The following is a 13,436-nucleotide window of genomic DNA, read 5'->3' on the forward strand; positions in this document are numbered from 1 at the left end:
TACGTAAGGACAAGAACAGCAAGAATTTTTGTGGCAAGAATGTGTTGCTGAAGGCCTATTCAACCTCTGATGTTTATTAGTCACAAATACAGATGAATTCCTGAACAATCAAAATAACTGGGTGAATAAACATTAATTACCCTTGACTGGAGATGCAAGCATGAACAGCAAGGTTGAGAACTAAATGTATCAAAGTGCAAAAATCAAGGATTGCACTGATTCCTTTAATTTCACAAAAAAAGTAAAGAAAAAGTAATAAAAACTCATAAACAGTGCACATTCACTGACTATTCATTATTTAGCTATTGTATGGTACATTTCCTCATTTGTTTTGCTAACAACCAGACATTGCTAGACCCTCAGCAGATACAGAAATTCAACACTTCACCCAGGAAAGCCACAAAGAGTAATTGCTTTTAACTTAGACAATGTGGAGCTGCCACAAAGGGTTTTGGACATAACACTGCAGCTTTTGTTTCCGCAATAACTCGGTTTGCATTGATCACCTTGCTCTGTGTCAACCCAGTTTATATTGATCTTGTGTTTTCCCACCATTACATTTGTTACAATCACTGGTTACAAGGAATGTGGATACTGTGCAAGAGCTCTGTGGCCTGAGGAGCCAGATATTTGCATGAACAAATCCAACACCAACAACTAGCAACTTTAACGCTCTTAAACATGTTTAGAGAAGAAACCAAGTACCATGTTGTCAGCAAATTTACAGTTTTATCAGGTATCAAGCTTGGGCAGAAATATTACAGCATCATCAACAGGTATCAAGCTCGGACAGCACATTTACATCATCAACAGGTAGTAAGCTGAGTCATCAACATTTCAAAATCAGGTATTCTATCTTGGGCAGTAATTTTCTGGGATGGCAATAGGTGAAAGTGATTTCGGCTGAAAATCAGCTGGGGCTATGGAAGGGAAAACAATGTACTGAAGTTACAGTGAAATTCTGAAATTTAACAGCCAAAGAGAGCAGTCTAAGTAAACTTATCCTCAGTACTTTTTAACAAAATACACTGAGACTAAGTTTACTAAGACTGCCAAGGACAGACACAAAAATTTACAGGATACAAACTTCTGCATCCCATACACATAAAAATTGAGAATGGACAACAAAATAAATAAGCCCATCCAAAGGGACACAGAAAAAGTCGTAATACTTTTTGTACAAATTCCACTCAAGTAATGATATGTTATCAGAGTTAGCTACAAGATGGGTTGTGACATCATTTGCAATTTAATTACAATAATTTATGTGATGATCATAACACACAACTGTATCAATGAAAATCTTTGAATGTCTGGGACCCCCATTTTGTTGCCCAGGACCCCTGAAAATTAAGAATATGAATCCCAGGGACCCTCAAATACAAAACTCAGGTAAATTCCTACACACAGCTGTGGGTCTCTGATGTTGATAAGCGACACCTCAACCTAATGAATATTTTCTTGCCAGATTTAGATGAATTTCAGGATTGACTGATTTGCACTTAAGTCCTCAGATTTCAGCAGAAAACTGACATCCCTGAAATTTACATCATCAACAGGTTATCTACCTTGGACAGCAAATTTAAAGCATTATCAACAGCCATTACAGGCATCAAGATGGACAGCAAATTTAAAGCATCATCAACAGAAAGTCGCATAAACCATCCACATAAATTTACATCATCACCCACAGATTGATTATCTTGCTTCATTTTCACCAATTCAGAATCTTTGCAAATTTACTACATCAACGGTGGCCTTAATTTGTAGAAAATAGGATCTCATGTACTGTCTGTGTCAGTCATTGTCAAACACCTCACCTTTCAATATATTGCAATATCAACTAATGAAAATTAACACTGACCAGAAAAACACATGGATAACTGATGCAAAGTTTAACTGTCACACACCAACACATATTGAAGTAAACACTGCAACACTCTTTGAAAATACACAGCCTTTCCAATTAACGTTGTTAAAAACTAACTACGACAGTAAGACTTTTTTAAAAAACCAATTAACCCACTCTTTTCATAATCTCCCAGTGATAGTCCTTAGCCTCACACCAAAGATTTTACTTTTTATTGGTAGCAGGCACCCCGAAGTAACTGAAGGAATTGAGGCAAGTTTGAAGGAATTGCATCTCAAGTATAAACGAACGCAGCCCACTCGTGAAACAATTGCAGCGATATCGGTAGTTTAGCGGTAATAACATTAACACAACGCCCCTATCGGAAACAAGATTGGCCATCTTCGGATATTTCTCGGCTCAGTTCCGTGATTTGTCGGTCGCGTCCTGAAACTCACACATAAAACATGGCGTCACTGGAAGAAGCACCCGTCTCGGTGAGTTTTGTTTTTAGTTTCTACTGTTTTCATTTTCATAATTATCCATCTTTGACCACCTGTGTTGAATGGGTTTAGGTATGAGGTGTTGTCGGAGCTATAGATTATTTTTTTTAGGAAAAGATCGTCACTGCAAAGGTCATGCCCCCAGAGGTTGTTTACGTCTGAGCATCGGAAGCATCCGGAGGCATGATTGACGACGCATGATGAATCTTACCACCAGCTTGCTAGTATGTTCCACGGTCCCTGAACCATATTATTATTCCTACTGCCTAGCCCCCTCTGCAGTGCAAAAACCCTAAATATAGCAAGTCTAGATTCCTCCAGGTTCATCCCTTCTCTCCCTGGGGCTACTTTTCATTGTATAATAGGTTTGTTTGTTACTATCAAAATTATATATATTCAGAGGTTTTAAGCATTAGTCTAACAGCATGCAACATGAGGTTCTTTTTCATAATGGCTACATCATCACATTTGGATCTCAAGTCTGTGAATCAGTCACTGAATAGGTCTGTCCTCTAGTGAGCAGATCTATCATCAAGTGAAGGCATAAGTGTATCAGAAAGTGCTCTTATAGCAAATATCGGCTCCAAGTCAGCATACTTTCCCAATTCAGACTTTTCATATCAGAAATACTGATGATTGCATGGAGAAGAAGACAAAACTAATCAATATCTTCTGAAACAGAGAACACTTGTTACTATGTTAGGAATAGATGTAAATCAAAGGAATTGTACCACAACTCCATGGAAACTAAAAGCCCCAAATCAAAGTCAGCTAAAGTCAACCAATCTATGAACAGGCACCGGTTCACCACTATATCCATGAATATGCAGAGATTAATGATGAATCAATGAATAAATATCTACTCCAGCAATGGGCAGTACTAGCTTCAGCTTAAATTAAAAGTGGTTGCCATGGACACATTTTCAGAACTCTTAAACAATGAAAAGGCACTAGTTCACAACAAAACCAATCATATTCAGAAATAACATCTTGCATGTTCTGATGGACTGAGGCAAAGTCACAAGGATGCATGGTGTTTACTACAATATCCCTGCAGACATTGAAAAAGGCAGGGGCTATGTGCCATTTTGCACATTAGAACAAAAAAATGGCCCAATACAATATTGAAATTTGCTATTGATACAAGGGTGTTGGCCCATTCTAAATTCAGAAAATAGCTAATAATCCTGAAAATGGCCCATTGTCAAAGATCTCTTTCCCAACCCCTGACCTGAAAAAAAATTTCCCATCCAGATTACTAAGATTGGTAACAATGATAAACCTGTGGTCCACATGGGTCTTGCATCCACTTAGTGGATTTATCCTGTTATTCTTTTTGAGCATACAGTCATCCCTCGCCATAACGCGTGTCTTTGGCTCAACAGAGGCACCCCCCAAGCTGTTATTAGACATCCGCATTATAGTATCTGTTACATAATGTGGAACTAAGGCCAAGCAAAATCATGTGAATATACGTCTTTGCTGTTATTCAACTAAACTGGAAATAGCGATCAGCTGTGCACAGATGTTTTGGTCCAATGTACCAGTGATTCAGGTAAAAACGATCAGATAATATTACATCAAAGAACTTCTATTCCATTATCAGAATATTTTACATATTGAGCAGTCACTGTAACAGATTATTTTACATTGCTATCTGGCTAGTATATCTGGCTAGTATATGATGCAAATTTTCTGCAACCATGTTTAACATAACACTGAACACAGGACGTTTGACAGTTTGATAAGTCATTGCTAACTTCCTGCGGTACTTGCAACTTTGACCGTGAAAAAAAAGAAAGAAAAATGTTGGCCATTTAATTGTTGAAAATGACTTCAACGCGGGTCTTGGAGTCCAGGGATTACAAGACTGTAATCTGTTCGTGATTGTTAAGAATAACGTGAAATTGGTGTTATTGCGGAAGGCGCAAAAAACGAACCCTAACATTATGGAATGCAGCAATGCCATTCTCTCACAGTATTTCCGTCAACAGTTTATTGAATGAAATTGGGATTGAATTTAATCAAATAGAATGTGGTTTCTGACACCATACGCTTTGGTATGACTGTGCTTTACCGTGCTAGAGCGTGGTGTGTTGCATCACAGCAAACACTGTACGTACTCGTCGTAACTCGAATGATAGCATGTCTTGTCTTTCATAAGTTACTACGACGATGTTGTATGATTATTATTGACAAAACCCTGTATGTTTTATGCATCTGAAACACAATGGATACATATGATAAACACTGTCAGTTGCCATCCGCACTGAATTTCACTAGTTTACGTAATTTATAAGAGTGCAACAGCGGATTTGTTGATGAGCTATTTTCGATTTTGTGAAGAGGCGTGATGAGTTTAACTTTTTTATGGGAGCCACGGATTACCCTGCACTTTCACCCAATCCGCTGTATCGCGACGAGCATTATTGTGATGGATGACTGTATCTTTGAAAATATGTCAACTATTCAAAAGTAAAATCCTTTCAAAATATAGCCTTTTGTCAAAAGCTAGGACGACAAAATGTGGGCATGGGGTGGGTGTAACAATCAAGAATATCATAACATGCTAAGTGATGGAGAACAGATACCGTGATATGGTGGGCAAAGAAAAAACGAATGGCATTTAGACATCTTAATGTTTACAGCAACTTCCTAAAGGATATCCTTTAATCATTCACAAATTAGTATTAGGAGATGTTAAACAATAAACATGACCAAGATAATGAACTGATCTGAAAACCTGATATCAATGGTACTTGACTGCTTTAGGCTATAGGAGTGGAAAATGAGACAGGACAATGAATAATCAATACATCTGTCAGAATCAGACAGGGTGAAGAACAGATTAGCATCTCACCACCAACCAGGGATAAGCATCAGTCCTGTATTCTATCAGCATCCCCAGTCTGTTCAGCTACTGATGCCAAGGCCTAAAGCAAGACAACTAATGAAACAAGCTTATGAGGTTCAGGTCTTCATTAACTTTTTGTCACACCAATAAGACCTTTTGCGTTGCTGGGTAACAAATGGACTAAACCCTTCTTTGGAACAATCAAAGCCAGCATATGTCAACTGACCACACAAAAAGACTTTAAAAAAAACCCCTATCTAATCTAATCTAATGAGGGATTAAAAGGAGCATTAAATCATCTGTGCTATTTTGGGGTAAACCCTTGACCCAAAGCAACTAAACCGTCTGGAATGGGCTGGTGGGCTGGAATAGTTTCAAATTTTCTACCATGTATCCCATCCCCTATTTCCCTACCCAACCCGAATTCCTTTTATGTTAATTACTGATATCTAATTTGTAAGAAATGGCAATATATCATTCACCTTGGAGGCTAAAATTTCAGGGTTGTTTTTCAATATCTTTAAGATGTATCATATTCAAAAGAAGTGACTTTAATTTTGTCTAAATCTTCAAAGAAAATGCAACCTTTTAATCATGAAAGAATAACATACACTGTTTAATCTGTCAGTCACATGATCCTGATAATGAGACAGGTACCTGTGTCAAACTCATTACCCAGCTGTGTTGGATATTCGTGTTTTCCGTCCCAGTCTTAAACTCCTGCACTTTATGTCAAACACAAATTTGAATAAATGTTAGCGTAAGTAGGGCATTATTACATGAAATGTGACATCATTGACAAGGTGACATGAAAGTTCCAAATATAACAGGTTGCAACTTTGACAATGTTTGTTACAAACGCTAAAATGCAGGCGATTTTTGTCATAGCTACTAAGGACGTGTACACATACCCTTGAAGTACCCGCAGTTTGATGTCATACATGAGAAAGCATGACAATAAATACACCAGGTACCGAGTTCACAGATACAATCTCTACTGAGAGGCAGGATTAGCATGACTCAAATCTTAAAATTATTTACAGGAATCTTGTGCATGTAGACATGAATACTGATTTTGATTTTTCAATAACAGTTCACACTTGCATGCTTCTGCACATTTTACATAGCTTCCTCAAACATTGAGGAGCACTTTCACAACATACCTTCCTAACTACGTCTTGATTTGTTGTAAATCAAATTTGTTATTCACATATGCTGAGTATGCAAATAACACTGGTAACCTTTTCAGAAGTTGATTTGATTGCAAAAATGATCTAATGATGGGCACATAAGGTTCCAAAAGGATGCATTGTTTGACTTGACAAAATCAATAAAATTAGCATTTAGCATCTCTTCACATAATGAGTCAAAATGAAGTACTAGAACACATGAATTAATGACATCATTGTTGCAGTCTGTTCTGACATTTATATGGATGAATCCAATTCAAGACCGAGAGTAACCTCAGTATGGCAAGCTGGGTTACACACAAGCCTTAACATGCTAAGATCAAGCTACCACCACAAAAATTGATTTCTGGGTTAGTTTATAGAAATTCTCCCCTAGGTTCAATTACCACTGCTGGCATTCAAGTATGCAATATCCCACTCAAACTGATCAGCTTCTGTGGAGGAGACATGGACAATGCTAAGTTAGTAGACTAGAATAGCTGAACAGCTAACCCAAGCCACGGAGAGGGACAACACCAGCAAATCAATATAATCCCTTCAGCCAATTCCAAACGTAATTCTCTAGGGACTCTTCATTCTTGGGATCAAGCAAAGGATTTTGTCAGCTACAATTTATCATGGTTATCAGAATCGGCTTTCTTTTGCACTGATGTAGCAAAAAACAGGTGCTGGAACTGGTGATTAGTCTGCTTACGTCCACCTAATAATTTATTACTATGAAAGATATTCCCCCCCATTAATTCTTCTGCATAATGCATAAAAGACTTCACACTAATCTGATTTCGTGAGAAAAAAAGAAAATAAAGCTCAACAAATTGGCTGCTTACATTACAGAAACAACCTAAGAAAATCTAAATACTATTGATCGAGAATAATTGCCATGCTGTGACTGAATTGAAATGAAGGCAAGTATAAAGTTAAGATTAAGTAACACCCAAGACCAGTGATTGTCCTAAACCAAAGCTCTCACCAGAGAGCCAATAACTGTTTTCACCCAACAGCTTCACCAAGACTTTGGAATAATGAGTGAGTGTGTAAGAGTGCGCTTTATACTACTTTCAGCAATATTCCATCAACATCACAGTGGAAAAACCAGAAATAGGCTTCACACATTGTACCCATGTGGGGAATTGAACCTGGGTCTTCTGTGAAACAATGAAAAGCTTTAACCTCAAGAAGACAAGGTCATCAATATTTCCTGCAATGGCAAAATATCCTTCATGAACATGTCTACAAATTATGATTATGCCAAATGTTTTGGTGTGTATATAGAAAAGTGGAAGGAGAGCCATGAAATGTTTTTAAAGTTTTGTTCCTAAAAGGAGCACAACCACCAATTTCAGTCTAAGTCAAACATGTTGCCAGGGAAACTCCAAAAGTATTTTAATCAGAATTCCAAAACTATCAAAAGGCACCAGTACACCACTAGACCTAGCTATATGCCAAGTTTGGTGAAAAAATTGTGAACAGTTTCAGAGTTTTGGAGGAAAAGAGCATTGTCACTGATTTCTAAGTCAAACTTGTTGCCGTGAAAGCACCGAAAATATTTTATACAGAATTCCATAACTACCAAAAGGCAGAGAGTTCTGCTCCGGAAAATATATTGTGCAGAGACAGATGGAGGGCATTTTAATACACCAACAAAACGCGTAGTAGGGAAACCAAGGCTACCCAATCAATATTTTGAAGTTTAGTAAGTGGTTGACAGCTAAAGGTCCATGACTGTCACAAACACCCATCAGAACTCAAGTATATTTGACTTTTCATGGCTGTGGTAGGAGTGAGTGAGTGAGTGAGTTTAGTTTTATGCCGCACTCACCAATATTCCAGGTATATGACAGCGGTCTGTAAATAATCGAGTCTGGACCAGACAATCCAATGATCAACAACACGAGCACTGATCTATGCCACAAGGAACTGATGACATGTCAACCAAGTCAGTGAGTCTGACCACCTGATCCCGTCAGTCGCCTCTTACGACAAGCTAGTTGCTTTTTATGACAAGCATAGTTGTGGTAGTAAGCACAATGAATCAAGTAGTAATTAGCATATGTTGACAGACACTGAATACCAATATATCGATCTTAATCAGTCTCCATTCTGTAGCAAGTATATGTCTACATTGTCAATTGGCAACCATTGTTCATATTCTGCACGGCACGGCACTGCACTAGAGCAACACATGCTTAACTGACTCGATATAATCATCACAAAAGTGCAGCAGATGGGCACAGGGTTTCAAATACAATTTCAGATCAGGAAGATAACATTCACTCAGAACACGAACTTATCAACATTGCTCCACTTTCCAAATTGTGAACATTGGGAAAATGCATACCAAGCTGTGCCTAGAATTACACACTCACATCACATTACTTTACGTTTTTGTAGTTTTCCAGGTATATGACATACCATTATCAATGGAGAAGACAATTCATATTACACTGAGAGGTGGTTTTCCTTGTGAAAATATTAATCTGTACTGATAAAGTAGATATCGAGGCACTTTCAGCAGATAAAAGAAGTCCTTAACACCAGACTTCTCACTAAGGCTGTTACTATTCACTTGCATATTTGGTGAATCAAACCACACTCCTTCATTAATTCACTTCATAATTTATGGTCACCAGAACTGAATATTAACGAATATTTAATGGTCACCAGAACTGAATATTAACAAATATTTAAGATGGGGGGGGAGGGGGGGGGGGGGGGGGGAGAGAAAGAGAGAGAGAGAGAGAGAGAGAGGAGAGAGAGTGTGTTTTACTTGAACCCTTATGTCTGTTTCCAAAGTGAGATATGCAAGAATAACCTTGCAGTAGCGCAAGGCATGTTAGCCAAGGCCGCACACAGCACTGTTGACTGTAACTAGTACATACCAAATTTGAGTGGCATGAGATAAATGGTTACTCTTGGGACAACTAAACACTGTTCCATATTGTGCATCAATCATTTAACCATAATATTGTATTTGTGAATAATTATTCATATTCATCACCCAATATTAATGACATATCATATTCGCCATGTAGTGCATTATCACTCCATGAGAACAGACTTTAACTTATGAACTTGTACCATACTCATTTCCAAACAAACCATAAGTTTTAAGCATACAAGAAAAAAGAGTAACATACAAGGAAATATTACAGATATGCAGTTGACATGGCTGTGCCCATGACTGACTCACTAGAAGTTATTTCAATATGTATTGGACAGGATTTAACATGCTTAACTGCACAACACCAAACCTTATTAATATGATTACTTTACTGATTAGGAATGCAGGCAAATCAATAATCACTTCAATATCCAGCTCAATCATACAATTGTTCACCTGATTGCTCCACAGCACCTTCCTAATTATCAAAGCCTTTCAACAAAGCTCCATCTTGTTTTTCTTGCTAAATAATGATAGGCTACTTTGTTCCTTCAAATTACAAGTGAATCATATTGGTTTTCTTGGAATGTTCATATTTCAGGCTTCATTTCACATTAGATAAAAACATTTTATGATACTCAAGTCACTGAACACTTCTTATAACAGAAACAATTACAGGGTTCATACAGAATTTCAAGCCCAAAATTGAAGGCTTTTTCAAGGCTATACGGGCAAAAGTAAGACCAATTAGACATGAAATTACCTAGGTAAACCTACTGAAAATAATAACAAACACAACTTCTGAATACTGTTTTAGTCTGACTAGAAAGTGTCCCAATGAATTGTTAAATATATCAAGGGAGTTAATAAATACTACAGAGCAAGATGTTCATGAATAGCCCATAACAAACACCCTAGCTCTCGACTGACGTTAGTTAAGTTCCTAAAATTATAGATCATTTTGATGTGACTACTGCCAGGTTGGTCTGGAGAGTAGTGATGTCTTGGTCAGAAAACTACACCATTAGCAGATTTTTTTAGGCATTACTAGTACTTTATAAACATTTGGGTTTTGTCTAAGGTTTCTTACAGCTAAACTGGTTTTATAACGATTCCCAATGTTTTAGTCTTTCAGGACTCATATTTAGTCACATTAATGTTAAAATATTACTAATTCACTATTTCAAAAACCCTGGTGTGGAATCAAGGACTGACAAAAAGAACTGTTAATTTTAAAATAATGAACAAAAATAAAAATAGAACCACTTACCTCACAAACATTGTAGTCTTCAGAATCCAAGCATTGGCAAAGCGTTGGTAACAAATCCTGCCAATTGCGCAGTTCCCCCTTTGCTACAATTGTTGTGACAAGAATTCCAATGGTAGCTCTTATGAGTGGGGAAGGATCTCCAATGCTGTTCAGGCATTCTTGTTTTATGAAGGTGGTTACCTCTGGAGGAAACTTCTCAAAATGGGCACGAACATTGTTCTTTAAAATCAGACCACTCAAAGATCTGGTTGGATCATCTGAATAAGAAATAGTAAGCATGTTTATGTCTCGAAGTCCGATTTTCAAAGATATTTTAACTGACATTATGCATTGGCAAAGACATAAAACTCCCAAGGCACCATGAACATACTCAGTAAATTCATTTTCAAATTGTCTCTCTCTCTGTATTCAATCCACGATTCATAAGCTGGGTTTAAAACTGATTTCAGCAAGTTACAGACAACTTAAGAGCAATAACTCAGCAATTAGTGCTTCATTACAAGCAGATCTACAACCTAGTAAGATCATTTTGAAATGTATAAACATGGGAATGGTACCAAAAGAAAAAAAATGTGATGCTAATCTTTCACTTGCAACACCTGGAGTCTCAGGCAAGCTGATGATAGTCATTCATAGTAACCAGTCAAAATCATAGTCTTAAATGAGTTGGAAATATTGCTTTGAAAAGTATTCCAGTTAAATATCACTATGGCAGCTTCGAGAGGGAAGACAGCACAAAGTGATACTTGGTCTCACATGTTAGCCATTTCACTAAATCACATAAACACAAGTCAGATAACTGCAAACCAAGAAACACATTCTGGGACTTGAACCCGAAGTGATCTCTTCAGGTCACCATTCTCCATAGTGACACCTTTGACAACTGAGTCACATGTTTCTGAAACTATGTTGCAAAAAATAGGGCTGGGACGATACACCATGTCACGATTTGATAAGTATCGCAATATTTTACCTGCAACACAATATGTATCACGATACATACACCTTGTAAGAATGACACAGCACTAAAATTTTAAATGATTTATTTCAAGGAATTTGTGTACACCATAAACACTATTGTTATAAATAAAGACGTAACTCTATCATACTTGCATATTTTCTCTAAATAAGTACTTTAACATGTTTAAGACAATTTAGGTTTTTAAAAAAATCTTGTATGGTTTCGTATCGCTTCACCAGTCGCTAATATGATAGTTGTATTAAACATTAATGTATCGTGATAAATTGGTGCATCGGTGAATCTTCCTAGCTTTAGCAAAAACATTTGGAAAGGTAAAAGAAAATATTCAGGAATCAAGACCTAATCACTTACCTTCAGATTTCAACTTGGTGAGAACAAAAATTAGGTAATTGTTGAAGTCTGGATACCTATTAAGCTCTTCCAATTTCTGCATACTGGTTAAGGTTTCACAATTCACTTTTGGTACACCTCATCTTTCTAAAGGACAAAACTCAAGGCCAATTGTGCTGGACTTGATTGCTAAGTGAATTTATGAAGAGACATGGTTACAGTCATGATGGAATTCAAACTTCCTCAGCATAAAAGTTCCTCAGCATACAGACACCACATACATGGTAAATGCTTAGAGGTAAATACCAATACTATGGCGCATCAAGCAACACCAGGACTGTGACAGTCATCAGTTATGTAGTACAGTCTGAGACTTGATATCTAGTCAGCATGTTACGTGATGCATAAATGAATAGAACAGGGCCGGAATAACCAAAATACTGCATCCTGAGACACATGCAAAAAAAGCGTATATATAGTGCATAAAAAGTAGTTATCTGTGTCTTATCATCACATTTTCAGGTGGTGCTTGGAATATTTGATTGGCACATTATGATAATCTGCAGTTATCACCAAACTATTCACTTCTCTGCAACTAAAATTCAATGTACTCCAAAGAGAATATGATGCTTATCAACAAAGACTTTGAAATGCCCTATGAACTATATCCAATGGTTTGTCAAGAATAACTCAGCATTAGAAGCTTTTCATGTTCAAGTTATGATAATGGCCGCTGGTTTTGCTGATCATTTAGTTTCAACTACTGACAAAGAGGTGTCAGTACTGGTCTTACAACCCCATCTCTTATGCTGTTTCCTGATTACCTTTCGAATTCTTTCACGAAACGAAGTACACAGGTTTATACACTTCGAAATTATCAATAGAAAATACCATACCAACTATACATGGTGTATCATACTTCTTCAACTAACAATCCACCTTGAACTAGTTAATACTGTAATTAAGAGGATCGTTTCATTCGCCCGCTGTCAAAAATATAACCGGCGTAAATGACGAAACACGTGTTTTAGTAGTTAAATCTACAACATGAAACTGGAATTGAGCGTCTTACACAAACACGGTGTAAAATATCCAGGAACATAAAAAGAAACGGGTGTTAAAGGATACTTGTTGAACGGCGCGTTGTGTGGCTGTATCTGGAGACTGCGATTCCTTCAACAGCTGTAATATTTGCCGAAGACCACTCTCCTCCGGCTGCCACGCCATCTTGGAATATCCGAACGCGGCGGAGGGATATGAAATGACCAAATGGATCCGTCACACGGCAGTTACCTCCCTTTCTCAATGACCAATACCATAATGTCAGCGTGATCAAACTCAACTTATTCCGGCGTGGTTACTGCGCGCACTCTCTCTCAGAAGTACACTGGCTTTTTCTACTGTGTTGAGTTGGGGTAACTCCAAGAATGACGACACATTATATAGACAAATATAGCGTCCACACAATTCCCAGTTTACAGACTGAAAAATATATTCCGCGCAGCAAATTTATGCCTATTTCTAGAAATCAGACATACACTCATTGGATAGATGATGAATTATCTCCCTTTGAATAA

At 37.4% G+C, this 13,436-nt stretch overlaps 1 protein-coding gene across 1 annotated transcript in view; it reads right to left on the minus strand.

Annotated features, from left to right (window-relative positions):
* Positions 1–13,434, minus strand: part of LOC137291872 (transportin-1-like) — a 37,413-nt gene extending 23,979 nt beyond the window's left edge. Inside the window, exons 1-3 of the mRNA XM_067823415.1 lie at positions 12,988–13,434; positions 11,881–11,956; positions 10,548–10,804 (exon numbers count right to left, since the gene is read on the minus strand). Coding sequence (XP_067679516.1) covers positions 10,548–10,804; positions 11,881–11,956; positions 12,988–13,086 — 432 coding nt within the window. The 5' untranslated portion in view covers positions 13,087–13,434. The remainder of the gene's footprint in view (positions 1–10,547; positions 10,805–11,880; positions 11,957–12,987) is intronic.
* Positions 13,435–13,436: the final 2 nt, after the last annotated feature.

The sequence above is a fragment of the Haliotis asinina genome, chromosome 7 (assembly GCF_037392515.1).
Source record: "Haliotis asinina isolate JCU_RB_2024 chromosome 7, JCU_Hal_asi_v2, whole genome shotgun sequence".
Taxonomy (NCBI): Eukaryota; Metazoa; Mollusca; class Gastropoda; order Lepetellida; family Haliotidae; genus Haliotis; species Haliotis asinina.